Source organism: Gambusia affinis, linkage group LG13 (assembly GCF_019740435.1).
Source record: "Gambusia affinis linkage group LG13, SWU_Gaff_1.0, whole genome shotgun sequence".
Classification (NCBI taxonomy): domain Eukaryota; kingdom Metazoa; phylum Chordata; class Actinopteri; order Cyprinodontiformes; family Poeciliidae; genus Gambusia; species Gambusia affinis.
This window is the reverse complement of record NC_057880.1, coordinates 27,461,015-27,482,040: the sequence shown is the minus strand read 5'-3', so window position 1 is coordinate 27,482,040 and position 21,026 is coordinate 27,461,015. Positions and strand designations below refer to the sequence as shown.

Below are 21,026 nucleotides of genomic sequence, written 5' to 3'. Positions count from 1 at the left end.
GGGAAGCTATCAAATATGGATTTACGGGAGCTAACTGGGGCTAACGGGAGTAACTGGGGCTAACGGGGGCTAACTAGGGGTAACTGGGGCTAACGGGAGCTAACGGGGGTAACTGGGGCTAACGGGAGCTAACTGGAGCTAACGGGGGTAACTGGGGCTAACGGGAGTAACTGGGGCTAACGGGGGCTAACCAGGGGTAACTGGGGCTAACCAGGGGTAACTGGGGCTAACGGGGGTAACTGGGGCTAACGGGAGCTAACGGGGGGTAACTGGGGCTAACGGGGATAACAGGGGTAACTGGGGCTAACCAGGGGTAACTGGGGCTAACGGGGGGAGGGGTAACCAGGGCTAACAGGGGCTAACGGGGGTAACTGGGGCTAACGGGAGCTAACTGGGGCTAACGGGGGTAACTGGGGCTAACCAGGGGTAACTGGGGCTAATGGGGGTAACTGGGGCTAACGGGAGCTAACGGGGGGTAACTGGGGCTAACGGGGATAACAGGGGCTAACAGGCTAACCGGGACCATTAGAGGCTTATGGAAGCTGCATGTGGCAACCCCCCTATGAGAGGCTAATGGCGGCTAACTGGGGCTAACCAGGGGTAACTGGGGCTAACGGGGGTAACTGGGGCTAACGGGAGCTAACGGGGGGTAACTGGGGCTAACGGGGATAACAGGGGCTAACAGGCTAACCGGGACCATTAGAGGCTTATGGAAGCTGCATGTGGCAACCCCCCTATGAGAGGCTAATGGCGGCTAACAGAAATTGTAAACTGATTGTTTCATGGAGGAGAAAATGATCAACTATTACAATTTTTTCTACTTTGTTGCATTGTCATATAAAACTTTAGAAAAAGATTTATTATTATTTTTACTGGTGAAGCAGTATGGGTTTAACCCAGTTAGCCCATTAAAAGCTACTGAACCAGTATCTGTACTAATGTTCCTCCAAAAGCTCAGAGTTCCCACACTCTGTGAGACCCTGAAGTGTCCTGGATCCGTTTCTGTTTCTAACTGAAGCTGTCCAATCAGAAAGCAGAGTGTTATTTTATTATTGTTTTTGAAATAATCATCAACTAATTCAGTGATCGATTAACTGATTGCTACAAACATTTGCTGACAGAATCAAAGCTGAACAACAGATATGAATATTTGACATTTAAGGTAAAAACCTTCTCTCTGTAAATCAGATCCCAAAACTCACCTGGTTCGCATTCAGGAAATAAATCTCCTGTCAATCATCTTTTGGATCCAGTTCTTAACCGATTAACCCAATAATTAATCAATAGATCAGCTCTGCGCTGAACTTTTCACATGTTCCTGTTTGGACCTTTTAGCTGCAGATTCATCCTTTGCTCTAAAGGATCAAACGTTCACTAAAGGAATGAATCTGTTGACTTTGAGGCCTGAAATGTTTATTTTCTTTCTAAACGTGTTTATCTGCATGTTTTAATGTAATGAATTGTCCTCAGACTGTGTTGGTTTCCATCCACACCGGATGCTGGTTCTGACCTGGACCCACCCAGTGGACAGCTTCTCTTATTTACATGCATTGATCGGTATTGATCAGTATTGATCAGTATAGATTTCCTGCTGCTGGTATTAATAATTAACCAGCTTTTAGCTTCCCTCCATGTGGGAGCAATCACAGTCTGACTGCTGCAGATCAGATGTTATTAACAGATGGAAACCAGGTCAGCTCTCTCTCTCCTTCCTCGCCCGCCCTCTCCCTCGCCCGCCCCTCCCTCTCTCTCTCCCGTGATCTCATCCTCTCTGGCTGCCGACACATTCCTCTGCTTTCGGCCTTTATTCCTTCACTCTTTGTTATCAGGAGTGTGTGTGAGTGTGTTGGATGTTTTCTCACATGGTGGAGCAGAGAGGCCCCCTGGAAATGACTGAACGTCTGCGACCCGTTCAGAACTGTTTGGTTCCGTCTGGTCCTCTGACAGAACCAGCATGTGGATCACTAGAAACCTGGAGAATGAAATGAGATCCAACATGAAGTTTATAAAATTCTTGTTATGCTTTCTAGTTTGGTTCAGTTGATTATAACCTTAAGTTTGTTCATAATAATGTGCTAGAACCAGACAGAAAACAAAAACAAGATTAAAAGACAAAAACCTTTTTATTTAAAAGTCTGCAGCTGATTGGACCGAGTCATTTCCTCTGCAGATCAAGCATGAGGCGACAGTGGGGGACAAAACTCCTGCAGAACCAGAATTCAGTTGGATCCTCGTTCTTCGTTCTGGTGCTCAGTTTGAACTGCAGGAAGTAGTCTTCCTCACCTCTGGACGAAGAGGAGTCGCTGATTGGCTGCTGGACTTAACGAGCGTTTTACCTGGTGTTGTGGATACATGCTGCTAACATGACTTTAAGGTCTGTTGCTAGGCAACCAAGAGGGTGTTGTAGTAAACATGGAAATGGTTCTGATCCTCAGACTGTAAACACCTAGACCTTCCATAATCATCACTGAGATAATCTATAATTAATGAGTTATAGATTATTAGATATTAGCTAACCCACAACATCAACTGTTGATCTGGTTCTGTTTCCCCACAGTTTGGATCAGAACTGGTCGGATCCAGCCGGATCAGAAATCTCCTCATAGAGCAGGAGGTTCTGCCTCGGTATCCCTCACTGGACCAGGATCCTAACTATCACAGTTAGGATCACAGAGTATTGATAGATTATTGATTGATTTATTAGTGATGATCAGTGAAGTTCATCAGAACCGAATGGTCTGATCCAGAAAGTTCTTTGGTCTTTATATAGGAGTCAGTGAGAACTTCAGGGCCGGTTCTGTTTCTGCCCCGTTTATCTATCCATTCATCGCGGTAACCATAGCAACCGCTAAGTGCATTAGCAGGGAGCAGCTAACCTGATTACAGGGAGAGAGTCCTGCAGAGGATGGAGGGAGGAGGTTCTGGTTCTGACTGGATCTGACTGCTGCTATATTTTTCTGACTGGTTCTGACAGGTTCTAACAGGTTCTAACAGGTTCTGACTGGTTCTAACAGGTTCTAACAGGTTCTGACTGGTTCCTGCTCTGCTGAACGTGCTGCAGCTGAATCATGTTTGAACTGAAACTCGTTTTAAACTCAGACCCGGTTCTGTTGCTCCTGTTCAGTTGAACTGGTTCTGTTGCTCCGGTCTGGTGGACTCTGTGGTCCGGCTGTCGGCCCAGTAGAACCTGCTCAGCTCTCTGCTGAAAGCGGGCCTGGTTTCCATGGTTACGTCTGTTTTGGGTCATTTCCTCTCTTCTGTCTCTGTGTGGCAGCAGCTTCTGGATCAGAACCAGAGGATCGGGGTCTCTGGAGGTTCGGGTCCATCAGCGTCCTCCTCCTGCTCTGGGTCGGTGTGGTTCTGCTGGTACCGGGTCAGATGGCTGCTGCTGTCCTACATGGGTGTCTGTGGCCTAGTTAAAGCTGCAGAGGCAGTGATGGATGACGTCCCACCTCCTCTCCGACCCAGTTCTCCAGAACCAGCGGCGCAGTGCAGTGAAGGCTGAGCGGACCTCAGTGAGACCTGCAGCAGCCCGTCTGGTTCTGGACGGGTCCGGTAATGATGTAATGCTCAGTTTGGATCGGCAGAACATGGGAGAACCGTTTCCATGGTAACCTGTGGTTTTACCGGCAGCAGAACAATCGGGCCCGACCCGTCTGCTCCTGCTGCAGTCGGAGGTTCTGCTCTGATGTGAGCGGTTCTGGAGAGCGGCGTGGGCGGCTGAGAGCAGCGTGGGTTTCTGCAGCACTGTGGTTGCCATGGCGATCAGCTGATGCTTGAAACGTGAAAGAGCCAGAGAGGTTTCTGTCCGCTCGGATCAGAACCTGCAGGCTCAGCGGATCATAGTTTGGATCAGAACCAGAAGTTAGAAAGGTTCTCCAGAACCAGCGCTCCCAGTTAAACTCTGGCCTCCGGCCCAGTTAAAGTTCGTCTCCCAGTCGGGTCTTTGTGCCGCTGTCGGCAGCCTGATGAGTTGCTGCTGCCGCAGTGCATGCTGGGACGGCGTTACCATGGAGACGTGGCATTTTGCAGGGTAATGGCTGATTTACTGAAGAACAAGGACAGAGACAGGAAGGGACGGACCGGACCGGTTCTGGTTCTGGTTCTTGAACTTTCTGAGGTTGAACTGAACTCATGAACCTGAACCAATCAGATCCTCCATCAGTTTGCTCTGTCTGCTTTCTGATTGGTCCTCAGAGATCAGCTGGTTGATGATCCGGTTCTGATCCGGATCAGATGAGTTTCTGCTGCATTCTCTCTAGAACATCGTTTCGCCTCCCTGGTCAGAAATAACCCGACCTGCTAAAACGCTTTAAACTGAGGATGAGAAGGATGATGATGATGAAGAGAAGCTGAGGAGGAGGAGGAGCATGATGATGATGATGATGATGAAGATGATGATGATGATGAAGAAGGCCTGATGATGATGATGATGATGAGGAAGAGTTCAGAAATAACAGCTTTCTTTGATCACAGATTTATTAAAAGCCTCAGAGGAAAATCTGGACCTGGATCAGATCTGGGGGCAGCAGTGATGCATCATGGGAAATGTAGGATCCAGTTGGATCAGAGTAGTAAAGCATGGCTACAGGTAGAGACGTCCGGACTTGTATATTCTTTTATTTTGAAAGGTTGAACCACTCAGACCGATTCGTCACTGGAGTCAGATCTAGTTCTGTTCCGGTTCTGATCCGGTTCTATTTATTAGTGAACAGAACATCTTTTCTATTGGTTATGGAGATGAGGTTTAAATTATTTTTACATTTTTACTAAATTGTTGAACCGAACAGATGAATATTTATTTCCATATTTCAGCAGACGCTGCAGATTGACCAATCAGAGTCCTTCATTTCCCCTTTGATGTTCAGTTTGGTTCATTTTGTTCTGACACATAAACGTGATGATGTCATCAGAACTGAGTCCAGATCTCCAAACTGCAGAAACGCTTTACTACTGCAGGCGGTTGTCATGGCGCCGTGTGTGTGTGTGTGTGTGTGTGTGTGTGTGTGTGTGTGTGTGTTCTGGTCCCACCATCATCATCGGCATATTTTTAGCGTAGCAACACCAGCAGCTCCACTCACTGGTTGCTGAGCTCTGAGTGGGAGGAAGTTACCAAGTGTCTCAGCTGCTTCACTTCCTGCTCTGACAGTCGCCTCCTCTGATTGGACAGTTTGAGGATTAGTGGGCGGGGCCTCAAGTGCACCTGGGGTCAATCAAGAGACCGGTGACTCAAAACGTTGCAAAGAAAATTTAAACTGAATCTGATCAGCTGGAGCTGAATAAAGAGAGGAAAAAAATAAAAAGATTTTAGGTCTTAAAAAATGTCTGTTTCTGTACATTTTTCTTTCTTCCTTTTTTTTAGATCTTTCTTTCTTTACATCATCCTATCTTTCTTTTTGTACTTCTGTCTCTTTCTTTACAGAGGAGCTCTGACTCCGTTTACCAACCAGGAAGCTTTACAGTTTATAAATCAGAGTGAACGTTGCCTAGCAACAGCACTAACTGCATCTCTGCACTACCAGGTTTCATCCTGCTGCTCTGATGTCCTGCAGTGACCTGGTTTCACCAGCAGGGGGCAGCGCTCCCTCAGCACCCAGGTTAGAGTCAGGCTGCAGCCAATCACAGAGCAGAGCTCCAGTCACATGACTGGTAACCAGGTGTAGAAACATCAACAGATGTTGACCTGGGAGGCTGCTGCATTAAACTAAGTACACCCATCAGTAAACTAAGTACAGCCCATGATCCAGCAGCTCCTGGTTCTGTGGTTCTGGTCCAGATCAGCTCACTGAGGTTCCTGCTCAGCTCTCCCACCTCAGTTTATCAGTGTTTCAGTTAGAGGGTTGGGCTTTGACTAGGCCAGGGGTGGGCAGTCCTGGTCCTGGAGGGTCGCTGTCCTGCAGCTCTTGGAGTCTCTCTGGTCCAACAGCTGAATCTCCTCCTCAGTGCAGTCAGGTTCTGCTAATGATCTCATTATTTGACTCAGGTGTGTTGAAGTATGTTGAAGACACATCTAAAGGTTTCAGGAGACCGGCCCTCCAGGCCTGGAGTTGCCCACCCTTGGACTAGGCCATCTCTACACATTTCTATCTGTTCTTTTGTGCTGCTGAGTTCTGATGGCCCGGTTGGTTGTGTCAGTGGTTGTATTGGACTCTAGAACAGTCTGGTGAATAGATGAGCTGATATCCCGCAGCATCACTCCTCCTCCGTGCTTCACTGACTGTCTCTCTGTCCCTGCAGGTTTCCTCCAGTCGTCCCGGCCGGCCAATCAGAGCCGTTCTCAGAGGGTGCCGCTGATCCCCGCAGCAGATAACAGGTGGGCGGAGCAGCGAGCGGCGGCGGGGGCGGAGTCACGGCGAGGTCATCATGACGTCGGTGGCGGCGGAGTTCGACCACATGGAGATCCAGCAGCAGTACAGCGACGGCGTCAACAACCGCTGGGACGCCGACGACTGGGACAACGAGAACAGCTCGGCCCGCCTCTTTGAGCGCTCACGCATCAAGGCTCTGGCAGGTAGGACTGCTGGTTATACTGGTTAAATGGTTATACTGGTTACACTGGAGCTGCTGGTTGGACTGGGATGAGGATATATCCTGTCTCTTTAAACTCTCCTCTCTGAGAGCCTCCAGCTTCATCTGCTGGAGGAGAAATGTATTTAATATCTCTGGTTATCCTGCTGGTAGTTCTTCTTCTTCTGGTTGATTTCTAGTCAGATTTCTACTCATTTACATGCTCAGCGCCCCCTAGAGGAGAGGTTCTCAAACTTTGAACCCTGTAATTTGCCAGAAAACAGGAACTGAACAGTTATTGGTAACCTGGTGACCCACATGAATTTATTTACTTAATTCTCTATTAATTTAGTAAATACATGAATATAGAATTAAATTACAGTTTTTATGGATTTTTTGACCTTTTATTTTATAATTTAAGAGCTGTAGTCCAATATTTAATGGGACATTAATTAACTTCATTTCACATGATAAAGTTATTCATTTAGTGTTTTCATAAAGCTGAGGGATCATTACGATCATGATGATTCTGAAATCACCATTGGACCCTCTGCTTGGTGTCTCGTGCCCCCTGGGGGTCCCTCACCCCCACTTTGGGAACCCCAGGCTTACATGAGGCATGAAACTGGGAACAGGAAGGTTTTTTATGGTGGTTATAGTTTTTCTGGAAGATCAGGATCAGATTGGAGGTAAACATATTTATCTAAATGTTCAGCAGATTAAACCAAACCTGAGTGAAAATGGACACATTAAAGAAACCTGCCGGTTCTGCCTGGTAACAGGAAGGTTCTGGAGCTGTTTGGGTCAGAATTGAGATGCATCTCCTCAGCAGAAGCTCTTTAACTTGTTATTGAAGTAAAGCTGGAGTTAATCTTGGTTTCTGTGGCTGGTTTTCTGATTTCTCTCGGTTCCCAGCTGCAGCACGGTGGTGGTTCTGAACAGTAGTGGTTCTGAGTTAAACAAGCTTTCTGCTCCTCAAGCTGAAGCTCTGAATCCAGAACAGGATTTAACCTGAGAGCAGCTTCATCAGCTCTACAGGAGTCACCCAGCTCGGTCCAGTAGGGGGCGCTAGCGAGCTGCAGGAGAACCGACATCCCCAGATTATCCACAGTTCTACAAAATATTCCCATAAACATCATGGATCTGAGTTTTCTGTTCCGGGTTTTCCATAATTATTGTTTATTAACCAGTGAATAATAACTTTATGTCTGGTTCCTCCAGTTGATCCCTGCTGGTCGACATGAATCTGGGATTATTTTATTAGTGGTTGTCGGTAATAATCCAGATTATAATCCAGATTATCTCAGGTCGTGTTTTCAGTTTTTCTGACGCCCCATCTTCATCGTGTCCAAACAGCAACAATAACTCCTCTTCATCAGTCTGATGCTGTGTGTGTGTGTGTGTGTATCTGTGTGTGACTGTGTATCTGTGTGTGTGACTGTATCTGTGTGTGTGTGTGTGTATCTGTGTGTGTGACTGTATCTGTGTGTGTGTGTGTGTGTGTGTATCTGTGTGTGTGTGTGTGCGCGCTCTAAATAATTCAGCGTCCTGCCGTGTTAAATATGCAGCAGCCTGTTTACGGGGGGGCAGGGCGGGGCCCGGGGCCCGGCGCTCAGCTCTCATTAAATCATCTTTCTGCTTCTTAAACTGATTAACTGAAGAATGTTCTGCTGGAAGCTCTGATTGGACCCGAGTACCGGACCGCTCTGTTAGGAACCAGTCAGTGGGTTTCCCTCTGGCCCAGTCAGAACCCTGGTCCATGAGTTGAGTGGTTGGTTTCTGTTTCAGTGGCGGTTTGAAGGGTTCTTGGTGGTTCTGATCGGACCTCAGCTGGGTCACCTGGTTCTTGAAACGGGTCTGATGAGCTGGAACAATGGGTCCTTTCAGATTCCAGATGCTGTTGTTGCTCCTGGTTCCTTGGACCTGATCCAGCCTGAAGCTCCGCCTCCTCCTGGAGTTGAACCGGCATCCTTCCTGCCTTGGAGCTCCAGCAGAACCCAGAGCCTTAAAGGGACAGTAGCATGAAAAACCTGTTTCTCTTAGCTGCTGATCATGTTACGATGCTATCCCCTCATCAGATTGAGAAATCCTTTAGTCTCCATGGCAACCACTCCGCTGAGCAAAACGGCTCAGATGAACATCGTCCCCACTCCCTGGTTCCTTCTTAAAGAGACAGAGACCCAATGGATCGTTCATCTCTGTATCGGCTCCCCGCTCACCGGTCCAGTTCATCAGCAGGACTCTGTGAACTCTACATGTTTGATCCAGTAGAGTCAGACTGTTCACAGAGGGCAGCAGATGCTACAGAGCAACTGCTGCAACTACAGAGTTCAACAAAACAAGAAACATGAAGGTCTGTGTGTTTATGGATCAAACTGAAGTCCTGATGTTGACAGATTGTCGCAGTAAAGATTTTATTTTATCTCAGAGTTTCTTCAGCTGTTGAGAAGTTTCTCTTTAGACCAGGGGTCACCAACATGGGGCCCGCGGGCCCCCGGTCGCCCGAGGAGCAAGTTCTAAAAATAGCCATTGTCATTAGGGAGCACTGCCAAAGAAATTATTTAATTTAATGCTTTTACATTGAATTAATAACAATTGTTTATATTTAGAGTTTTTAAAAAATTTAATTATAAAAAACATTTAAATATATTGCTTTATGGGGCGCGCTAACCTCTACGCCACCGGAGCGCGCCCCAAGTTTGGAGGCCTTCAGTCCTCGACGCGGCCGTCGCGGGTTTGATTCCCGGACCTGACGACATTTGCCGCTGTCAGCCTACTGTGGTATAAGGGACACTAGAGCCCACAAAAAGACCCCCTGGTGGGGAAGAAAAATAAAAAAATAAATTGCTTTATGCATAAAACTCTTTTCTACAGTTAAAGTTCAGAACTGCACAGAAGCCTGCAGGGTTTTATCGGAGGGCGGCAGCGCCTGCAGGCTGCTCCCTCTCTGCCTACCTTAAGATTTTCCTTGAAGTAAAAAATGAAAAGTATAATTTCTGAAATTTTTATTATCTAACTCTCTTTCCAATTAACACAATTGTGGAGAAAAAAAACCAGATCTTTTTGTCAAAACATCTTGTACGTAGCGCACATCTGAGTCTGTGGGGGTCAAAGGTCACGTCAAAGCTTAACTCTTATTGATCAGTTTGCTTTTGTTTATTTGTCAGCTTGGCTCTTTTTCTGATCAAAATGAACGACAGGAGGATCCACAACAACATAGCAGCACAATTTATCCTGTTATGGGAAAACTCACTAAAAGCTCAACAGCTCAGAGTTTCTCATCAATCCTTTACTGTCACTAGCTAAATATCATATTCATTGGGTTTCCTCTACCTGCCTTGCTGCATTTTACAATGAAGTTAAGTTTTATATTCAGACTATCAAAGACTAAAAAATTGCTATTAAAACAATTAAACAATTGAAATCTGTGTTGCTTTAAATTAACCCTTAGCTTTTTTGACACAAAATAATTTTCTCTTCTCTCCACAGTTTAGTTAATAGTAAAGAGGGTTGGATAATAAAATAATAACTTTTCTGTTTGTATCTAAAGGAAAATCTCTCAGTGCCTCCAGATGTTCAGCTGCAGCTGCAACAATCCAGACTCTCAGTCACTTTGGACAATTTAGAATCAGACAGAAAATCTCCAACAGGGAATCAAACTCACAACTCTGAACTAAGAACTTCTGATCTCATGATAGTAATGAACCATATCTGCCATGATAAATTATTACTGATAACTATTGTCAGTAGATCATTAATATGATCATATATACATATATTAATATTGTTATAAAGGCTGAGACAACAATATTTATGTCTGAATCAAACCAGCAGCCCTTCGTGTTGCTCTGGACCCGGGAAGCAGCTCCCAGTCTCTAGAAGGTCGGTGACCTCTGACCTAAATGTTTCTGACCATCAGCTCTGTTTCTGAATCTAAACATCAGGAGAGGAAAACGTTGAATCATCATGTAGAAAATGTCTGACTTTCATGAGCTTGAAAGCTGACTGTGTGTGTGTGTGTGTGTGTGTGTGTGTGTGTGTGTGTGTGGTCCATATGATAGCCTGAGCAACACTACACCACTGGTTACCATGGAGACACAGCCTGATCGACTTCCACTCAGAGCTGAAGCTTCTCCTCCCACTCTGAGTTCAGACCATCAAGGTGAGATGCATGCTGGGAAGTAATCCAGCATGCATCGGGTCTGGTTCTCATCCGGACCCGATGGCTCGGTTCCAACAGACTCTCTGTCCATCAGTCACCCTGAAGGTCACCGGATGACCTTCAGCTGTTTCCTGTTCATCAGTTTATCGTGTTTCAGCAATGAGGCAGGTCAAAGGTCATTACATCATAACTGCAGATAAACCGGCTCTGCTTCTGCTGCAGCTTTCTTCTTGTTCCTCAGCCTGATATAATCTGCTGGGATTAGCATCATAATCTCAGTTGAACTGGCCAGAACTGGACTGAATGGGAATGATATGGAGTCGGATCAGAACTTCTGCAGCTGAACTGGATCCGTTTGTCTCGGATTCAGTTCAGTTCTGCAGCAGCTTCATATAAATAAACTGAACTAAACCCGGTTCTGATTTACCATCAGAGCCGGGTCCAATTTACCTGGTTCTGATCAGGAATGACTGTGTGGATCCATTTGGATCAGATGATCAGGGATCAGAATCTGTCTGTTTTATTGAAGAGACACTCGATGGATCCATAATTAGAACCAGAACCGGTCCGGTTCCCCACAGAGAGGACTGTGTGTCACTTCCTGTTTGGAATACCACAGGTTGGAATGCTGGGAATGTTTTTCTTCCTGGTTGGTGAAGAGAAAGCTCACGCTGCAGGTCCTCATTCTTTACTGCTCAGTTCTTCAGTTGTTTCAGTTTTTCTGAACTTTTATCTCCAGTTTTCCCAGATTTTCAGTTTTTCTGAACTTTTATCTCCAGTTTTCCCAGTTTTTCTTCCTCCCAGTCAGGAACGCTCTTATCAGCCCAGATGGACGTTACAACATGAGATTAGATAAACTCTGCTTTCCCTTTTCTACACTTCAGTTCCTGGTTCAACCTTAAGTACTTCCCGATAAGAGGAAGATAAAGCAGCAGAACCTTGACCTGGTTCTGACCCGGTTCTGAGTAAATAAAGTCTGATAAGAACAGCAGCAGCTGAATTAAAGTGGGACATGTTTCCAGTGGTGTGGGAGGTGGACCCGGTTGGACCCGGGTGGACCGGTTGGACCCTGGTCTCCCCTCTGGGTTCTGGGGGTCGTGACCTCCCTGGAATGCTACTCAACCCTGTGCAGGCTGAGGTGGCGTCTCTGTGTGAAATTCAGCGAGTGGCTGGTGGATGTTTGACCGGTGAGGGTGTCGTCGGGTTTAGCAGAACCGGCCTCAGGGTACAGCGGTTCTGGACGGCCCGGCCCGACCCGGGCGCTGTGAAGGGGGCGCTTGGTTCGATGGCGGCGGCGCCCTGAGGGGCCGAGCCACGAGGAGAGCAGATGACTGCAGCAGAACAGAACGTGCTCAGAACGTCTGCTCCATCTGCTGTCTGTTTGCTGCTGCCTGACCTCTGACCTCACCATGGGGGAAGGGGGTCGTCAGACTGATCCTAGATGGAAACATCTGGATGGTTTCTTCTTCTTCTCTGCAGACTCAGAGCTGCAGTTTGATCTGCCAGTAAAAGATCATCACTTCATTCCTGACCTGTAGGCAGATTGATAGTCAGACAGGAAGTTCCTTCCTGATGAACAGGAAGTTTCTGCTGACGGACAGGAAGTTAGACAGACCACATGAACTTAAGCAGTGGTCCCCAACCACCGGGCCGCATTGAGTCTGGAGGAGCTTTTATTTTGAAAATCCTAAACCGGATGCTGTCGGTTACATCTTGCACACCGACATGCAGCAGAATGAGTGAGAAACAACGTCCGTCTTGATCCTTACTGGTTTAGAGCCAGTAAATGAATGAAATGACCATGAATCCAGATCTCTAGCCAGGAGGTTTGGTGTGGACTGGCCCGGTGTTGGTCCATCCGTCAGTCTGCGTTAGGAGGGCTGTTGTGATATTAAAATAACCATAAAAGAGATAAAAACTATTTATTACTTGTTTTTTATGGTTGTGACATGACACTGCAATCAGAGCTTCACAAACACAAGTACTGATCTTCAGAAACATTTCCGCTTCTTCAGTGTCTCTAAACAGCCCTGAGCTTTAATCATATTTAAATTTATCCAAACCAACAGCAGAGGAAAATGGAGAAACTATTTATTGTGTCAACAATGAATGAAAATGTAACCATGATAAGAACTCTGACAATACTGATAAACTGTCAGATAATATCACCCATATCACCATCCTGCCACCACCGTGCTGGTGTGTGGCCAGAGGTCTGCTCCATCCTGAAGCTGCTCTGCTAGCATGACGGCCCAGCGTGGCCTAATGTGGTTTCACACACAACCAGACCACCGAGCCCGGCGCCAGGGAAGCCCCGCCCACTGCTGTGACATCACGGGGTTCAGTCCAGCTGCCATCTTGTTCCTAGAGAGAGGACCCTTCCTCCGTCAGATCATTTAATTACCCTTTGGGATCAGTAAAGTAACTCTTCCTGGCAGCCATGTTGGCTCAGTATTGTGACCTTTGACCTGCTACCTGAGGCCTGTATCCAGAACCAGAGCCGTTGGGTTGAATTTGCTGGGACTCTGAGATATTTTCATCTCATGACCTTTGACCCTTCCCTGGCGTTGTGCTAACAGCACTCCTGTTCTCCAGGTGAGCTCAGCCCATCTTCAGGTGGATGATCCACAGGAGGTTAAAGGTCGCTCTGTTGAATCCAGAGGTGTGGCTTGGAGTCACGGTGACCTCTGACCCCTCTGCTATCTTGGCCTCTGTTTGTTTAGGTCAACGTGAAGTTTTGTTCCAGCTATTGTCTGGACAGCGTGACCTTTGACCTTGGCCTGTCTGACTGCTCAGTAACAGGAAGTGGTGCTCCAAGAGCTCCAGACCGGCTTCCTGCTCCCTCTCCATCCGTGTGTTGGACAGAGAACCAGAGGAAACAGGAAGTGATGTCAGACCCAGACAGGAAGCTCATCTCCACTGCAGCTGCTAATATTAGCGCCGTGGTGTTCTCAAGATGTTGATCAGAACCGACCCAGTTTCCTTGCTGGTGGTCCGGTCCAGCAGCTCTTCTGCTTTCTGATGGTTCTGAACCAACATTTAGAATCTGGACCAGTCCGGTTCTGAACCGATCAGTAGATAACCAGAACTAAAAACATCTGGGTCCAGCTTGTTAGCTGTTAGCTTCATGAAGCTAACATAAAGCTAACAGCTAACAAATGGATGTTTGATGTGGAGCTGGGAGAATCTATACCAGAACCTGGAGGTTCTGGAGGTTCTGCTGCTGGTTTCTAAATGGCTGTGTTGTCTAGACGATGTGGAACAGATCAGAACGGTTCTGGTGAAATTCTTCATGTTAGCCCAGATCCGTTCTGACAGAACCAACAGTGAGTTGAATCCCTTGTTCCCACGATACATTAAATTAAAATGTGAGTTTTGATATAATTCACTGAATGGCTGTTCTGTCTAGAACATCATATTCTGCTTATGGTTGTGTATTCTTAATTTCCATTTTATTTATTGTTTCTGGTTGTGTTTTAGTTTGGATACTTGTGTGTTATACCTCAAAATGGACTCAAAATAACAAGATTCTAGTTTATTGCTGTGATTTCTGGTCCAGTAAAATGAGTTATGGTGACAGGAAGTTGAGTTTTTTATTCTTCTTTAAGTTTCCATTCAGTTCCCAGTTTTTCAAAATAAAATTACAAGTATCAAATGGAGTTTATTTGATATTTGTTGTAATTTTCTTTTAAATAAACTTTCCCCTGAAATGGAAACTAAAAGTTGAGATTTCTGATTCACTCTGATCAACATCTGAGATTCAGATCAGATCCAGCCTCTTTGGCCCCGCCCCTTATGCTAAGGAGGGATGACATCATGCAGCAGCTGAGGGCTGTGATTGGCTGGCTCAGTTCCTCTGGACTGGTTCTGATCCAGTGGAAACCTGAACCAGGGAACGTTTTCTCTGGAGCTGCTGCATTCCTCTGACCATTCTCCTGAATCCAACCAGAACTTTCTCCGTGGCTGCTGCTGCCTGGCTCTGGGCCCGGGGGGAGAGAGAGTCCAGGATGGAGCTGAGGCCCTGCCTGTCCCCCTCTCCCTGTGCAGCTCAGTCCCTCTGAGGAGGAGAGCGGTTCTCAACTGGACCGGTTCTGACCCGGGGGAAACCTGAACTGGACCTTCACCTGGGCCAGACCAGAACTTTGTCCCTGGAGTGACTGCTGGCTGCCTCTGACCCGGTTCTGACCTGTTTCTCCTGAACTTGACCAAAACTTTCTCCTTGGAGTGACTGCTTCCTCTGGACTGGTTCTGATCCAGTGGAAACCTGAACCAGACCAGAACGTTTTCTCTGGAGTTGCTGCTGCATTCCTCTGACCCGATTCTCCTGAATCCAACCAGAACTTTCTCCTGTAGCGGCTGCTGCCTGGCTCTGGGCCCGGTGCGGTCCGGTCCGGTGTGATGGAGCTGCAGAGCGCCCCGCTGTCCCCCCTCTCCCCGCTGGCCCCTCCCCTGGACTATGCCGGGCTTCGGACCCCGTCCCCGGTACTGGGCGGTTCGGGCCGGGCCCCCAGCCCCAGCAGGGGGGGCGCCAGCCCGGGGCCCGGCTTCAACTACAACCAGCTGGAGGGACGGTTCAAGCAGCTGCAAGGTAGGAGGTTCTGGAGGTTCTGGAGGTTCATCAGGCTGTAACTCTGGGTTCAGTGTGTGTGTGTGTGTGTGTGTGTGTGTGTGAGAGTCAGCAGCTGTAGCGTTATCAGAGTGAACCACCGCGCCCTTCCTCCTCCTCCTCTTCCTCACACTGTGGCTCTAATAAAACCAGGAGCTGCCTTGCTGAAGGGCAGCTGGGGTTCCTCCTTTTCCTCCTCCTCTTCCTCTTCCTCTTCCTCTTCCTCTTCCTCTTCCTCTTCCGGTTTGGTGAAACTCAGAGAGGAAACGTGTTGGGTTCTGCAGCAGAACCAGAACTTTTCTCTGCCGTCGCGTTTGGTCTGGACCGTTCCTGGTGCGTCTGGGAATCAATCCGGTTTCAGATCCAATTTCTGATCTGGTTCAGGATCTGCAGGTTGGAAATCAGGTTTATCAGAGAATCCTGGATGTTATTAGAGCTAAATATTATGACCATCTCTCTGGGTGACCTTTAACCTCCCGGTCCTGTTGGAGTCTTCCTCCTGATGAAGGCCAACAGGCCTGATGCTCCACTGACATGTGAACCAAGAAGTCAGAGCCCTGATCAGGACACAATCGATTAATCATGGATGATTGTTGGATGATGTTGGATGGTGGTTGGATAATTTTGGATGGTGGTTGGATGGTGGTTGGATGATGGTTGGATGATGTTGGATGGTGGTTGGATGATGTTGGATAATGTTGGATGGTGGTTAGATAATGTTGGATGGTGGTTGGATAATGTTGGATGATGTTGGATGGTTGTTGGATGATGTTGGATAATGTTGGATGGTGGTTAGATAATGTTGGATGGTGGTTGGATAATGTTGGATGATGTTGGATGGTGGTTGGATGATGTTGGATAATGTTGGATGGTGGGTGGATGATGTTGGATGGTGGTTGGATGATGTTGGATGATGGTGGATGGTGGTTGGATAATGTTGGATGGTGGTTGGATGATGTTGGATAATGTTGGATAATGTTGGATGATGTTGGATGATGGTTGGATGATGTTGGATGATGTTGGATGATGGTTGGATAATGTTGGATGGTGGTTAGATAATGTTGGATGATGTTGGATGGTGGTCGGATGATGTTGTATAATGTTGGATGGTGGTTAGATAATGTTGGATGATGTTGGATAATGTTGGATGGTGGTTAGATAATGTTGGATGATGTTGGATAATGTTGGATGGTGGTTAGATAATGTTGGATGATGTTGGATAATGTTGGATGATGTTGGATGATGTTGGATGGTGGTTAGATAATGTTGGATGATGTTGGATGATGGTTGGATGATGTTGGTTTTATCACCAATCCTGACTGGACCTTCAGAACCAGAACTTTTAGGAGCAGAAACACAGTTTGGATGTTTGGAGCTGAAAGTCATTAACAGAGTCATGTTTCTGGAAGAAGAACAGAACCGTTCTGCCTCGGTTGGGTCCAGTCTGAACTTATTACTGGGTTTAGTGGGTCCGGGTTCTGGTCCAAGTGGAACCGTTTCTGTTGTTGGTGAATTCAGCAGAACTTTGGTTCCTTCAGTGAATAAAGTTGCTGTAGCTTCATGGAACCAGAGACGCACAAACGTCTGACCCGGTTCATCACCAGTTCTGGTTCTGTCAGAACCTCATCACATCTGCAGAACCAGCAACACATAAAAAAGTTCTGGGAGGTTCTGCTGGCTGAGCCCAACGCTGACCCGGCTGTTTGCTGAGGAGCTAAAACCGTCTGGAAGGTTTTACTATAACTGAGACACTTTGAGGTGTGAAGTTCCCATCAGGCCACATTTAGACGGTTCTGATCGATCGGACCTTCAGAACCAACCAGAAGCTCTAAACGGGCCTTATGGACCAGAGCCAGACGGAGCTGGAGGCTTTTATCAGAAATATCTATTTTTACAAAACATAAGAGATCAAAGATATTTTAATAGTTAATGAGTCAAAATGTTTTTTTAAAAACTCGGCTTCATGATGGTAAAGTTACAGTGCTGGAAACGGGTCAGAACCAGAATGGAGACGACGACGATGATGATGATGATGATGATGACGATGCGTTGTTTCAGATTAGCTGCGTGATTCACAGTTTTCATTCTGTAAAACTCTAAATGGCACATTTAGAACATTTCTCTTCTGAAACTAACAGGCCTGTAAACATTTTATTTTCTAATATAAAACCTGTGGTGCATTCAGTTACAGGAGGAAAACTAAGTTTTTCTGATAATCCAGGCCAGTTCCAGCAGATTTTAGCTGAAATTCAGGAAGTTTTGGATGTGTGGGACGTCCTGTCCGTCGTCTGGCTGGAAACGGATTTAAAACTGAAGGACTCCCGACCCGATTCCTGACCGGATTCCTGAATGGATTCCTGACCGGATTCCTGAATGGATTCCCGACCGGATTCCTAACTGGATTCCTGAATGGATTCCTGACCGGATTCCTGAATAGATTCCCGACCGGATTCTTGACCCGATTCCTGACTGGATTCCTGACCCGATTCCTGAATGGATTCCCGACCGGATTCCTGACCGGATTCCTGAATGGATTCCCGACCGGATTCCTGAATGGATTCCCGACCGGATTCTTGACCCGATTCCTGAATGAATTCCCGACCGGATTCCTGACCCGATTCCTGAATGGATTCCCGACCGGATTCCTGACCGGATTCCTGAATGAATTCCCGACCGGATTCCTGAATGGATTCCCGACCGGATTCTTGACCCGATTCCTGACTGGATTCCTGAATGGATTCCTGACCCGATTCCTGAATGAATTCCCGACCGGATTCCTGAATGAATTCCCGACTGGATTCCTGACCCGATTCCTGACTGGATTCCTGACCGGATTCCTGAATGGATTCCTGAATAGATTCCCGACCGGATTCTTGACCCGATTCCTGACTGGATTCCTGACCCGATTCCTGACTGGATTCCTGACCCGATTCCTGAATGGATTCCCGACCGGATTCCTGACCGGATTCCTGACTGGATTCCTGTATGGATTCCCGACCGGATTCTTGACCCGATTCCTGAATGGATTCCCGACCGGATTCCTGACCCGATTCCTGAATGAATTCCCGACCGGATTCCTGACCGGATTCCTGAATGAATTCCCGACCGGATTCTTGACCCGATTCCTGAATGGATTCCTGACCCGATTCCTGAATGGATTCCCAACTGGATTCCTGACCGGATTCCTGAATGGATTCCTGAAGCTGCTGCAGTCCAGCTGCGGCTTCCTGGCTGCAGCTCATAAACTCTCCCCTGCCCATGAGCCACAGAGGTTGCCGGCTGAATTCCCAGCAGGCTGACGGCGCAGCAGCAGGCGCTGCTTATTGCTCTGTAAGAGCTTCCTCTAATGAAGACCATCGATCGCCCGTCAGACATAAAGTGGTGAGAGAGGCAGGGCTGTGATTGGCCGAGTAGATGACCCGACCCGGGGGAGACGGTTCTGGTTCTGCTTAGCCGGTCAGAACCGACCGGGATGGCAGAATTTCCTCTGATTCAACAGAAACCAGTAAAGAGCTGAGCGGGTTCATGAGTCAGACTGGGTCATAGGTCACGCTCCACAGGGACTACGTTACCCAGAAACCCCCACTGCAGGTTTCTCATGGATTGATTCATAAAGACGTTTAAAAGCAGAAGTTTGACACGGTGCTGATCAGATCAGAGAATAAAAGACATAAAATATTAAACCTGCTCCTGCAGACGCATCAATAAACATGAATTATTGATGATCACATGAATAAGGACGATTGTAAACGTTTAAAATAAAAGGGTGGCTTTTCTTTTGAAGTTCTAGTTTGTTTTTGTTTGATTCAAACTGAAGAGTAAAAACATCATCTTCCTCACTCTGCTCCTCCTCTTCCTCCTGCTGCTGTCTTCATCCAGCCAATCAGCAGCCTCCGGTGTGTTTTCTCAGCCCCGACCCCACTGACCCCCCCCTCAGTGTGTGGGGGGGCTTTAAAGGAGGTGGGGGGTAGGGGGGACGCGGTACCAGATCAGCCCCTCCCTCCTAGTCTTTGTTCCTCTGAGAGCTTCTGCGTCTCGTCGTCTTCATCAATGTTTCATGAGGCTCTGCAGACCGTCTGCCCCCCCCCAGACATGTCCCTCCACCCACCTGTCCCCACTTCCCCCACCTGTCCCCCCACTGCCCCCCCACTGCCTCCAACCCCCCCGTCCCCCCCCGTCCTGTCTCCTGGTCCCCATCCCTCCACCCGTGCTCTTAGTGGGATTAAAAGCCGACGCGTCCCGATCGGGTTCACACAAAGCCCGGCCCGGTTTCTGGAGTCGGATTCTCTGCTGAAATATTAACGGCAGCAGAGAGAACAGAACCGGACCTGAATGGACCTGAAGCTCACTGTAACTACCTAGACCTCATGTGGTACCTCTGCTGTCTGGGTTCTGGTTCCAACAGGACGGGAAGCAGCTTCCTGTCTGAACCTCAGTGGGTCGTTGAAGCAGTCGCTCCATTCAGAACCGTCCAGAACCTCTTGGAATCTGTCCCACCTGATCCCAGGAGTGATTCCTAAGGATGATGAGGTGATAAAGGTGGTACCGGAGTGGTACCGGTTCCAGAAAACATCTTGAAGCAGGAAATAAAGATCAGAGTGAGACCTCCTCAGTACAAATACTCCACAGCACATTTCTACTGGGTTTACTGGGAAAAACCTCTGGTTCCTGTTACTGGAAACAAGTTTAAGTCCTTTGATGACAGCCTGGTTCTGTTAATCTGGTTCTGTCAGCCTGGTTCTGACAGCCTGGTTCTGTTAATCTGGTTCTGTCAGCCTGGTTCTGACAGCCTGGTTCTGTTAATCTGGTTCTGTCAGCCTGGTTCTGTCAGCCTGGTTCTGTCAGCCTGGTTCTGACAGCCTGGTTCTGTCAGCCTGGTTCTGACAGCCTGGTTCTGACAGCCTGGTTCTGACAGCCTGGTTCTGTCAGCCTGGTTCTGTCAGCCTGGTTCTGACAGCCTGGTTCTGTTAATCTGGTTCTGTCAGCCTGGTTCTGTCAGCCTGGTTCTGACAGCCTGGTTCTGTTAATCTGGTTCTGTCAGCCTGGTTCTGACAGCCTGGTTCTGACAGCCTGGTTCTGACAGCCTGGTTCTGTTCTGACTGCAGTGACCCGGTCCATCACCTCCTGGCCCTCCCAGGGTAAACAGGGTGTGTGTTGTTCCAGTGGAGGTGTGTCGGTCCGATGTGTGGTTCTGAAGGAATGTGCTCTGTTATCTGTAATGACCGCTTCAGAACCAGAGCGGTCCAACAAGCCCGGTTTTGCTGCTTGGAGGAGGAAAGTGAGGGGTCGTCGTTTAATTTCTCCAGAACTCGTGTTTTCCCAACTCTCCATAAAACTGGACCTCAGGACTTTGGACGGCTCTGGCCCGGTTCTTATCCGGGTCCAAAGTCCGCCTGTGAGGCTTTGCTTTATTGGACCAGGTGAGATCATCTTCCTGGGAGTGAAGCTAACTGTGTGGGATGGGCTCAGATCCTATCAGAACCGGGCCGACCCGTCCTGCCTGCTGATGTTCTGGTTGTTCTGGATGAACTTTGACCCCTGTGTCCTTTAAAGGGGCAGTGTTGTATGAAACCTCTGGGCTCTTCCCATCATGTTTCCCAAACATTCCCGAAGTGTTGCTTTGATTCGTCCATGAATATTTGGGAAGCTTTTTAATCTCCATGGCAACCATTCAGCTGTGAAATGCCTGGATGGACCTAGCTCCGCCTTCGAGGCGCGGCTCCTTCAGACTAGCCAGCAGCAATTAGCAAA

The 21,026-nt window shown here is 47.7% G+C and overlaps 1 protein-coding gene across 1 annotated transcript in view; it reads left to right on the top strand.

The window, feature by feature from the left end:
* The window catches only part of LOC122842766 (spectrin beta chain, non-erythrocytic 1-like), a 76,661-nt gene that overhangs the window by 12,960 nt on the left and 42,675 nt on the right, over positions 1 to 21,026 (top strand). Inside the window, exon 2 of the mRNA XM_044136910.1 lies at positions 6,238 to 6,511. Coding sequence (XP_043992845.1) covers positions 6,364 to 6,511 — 148 coding nt within the window. The 5' untranslated portion in view covers positions 6,238 to 6,363. The remainder of the gene's footprint in view (positions 1 to 6,237; positions 6,512 to 21,026) is intronic.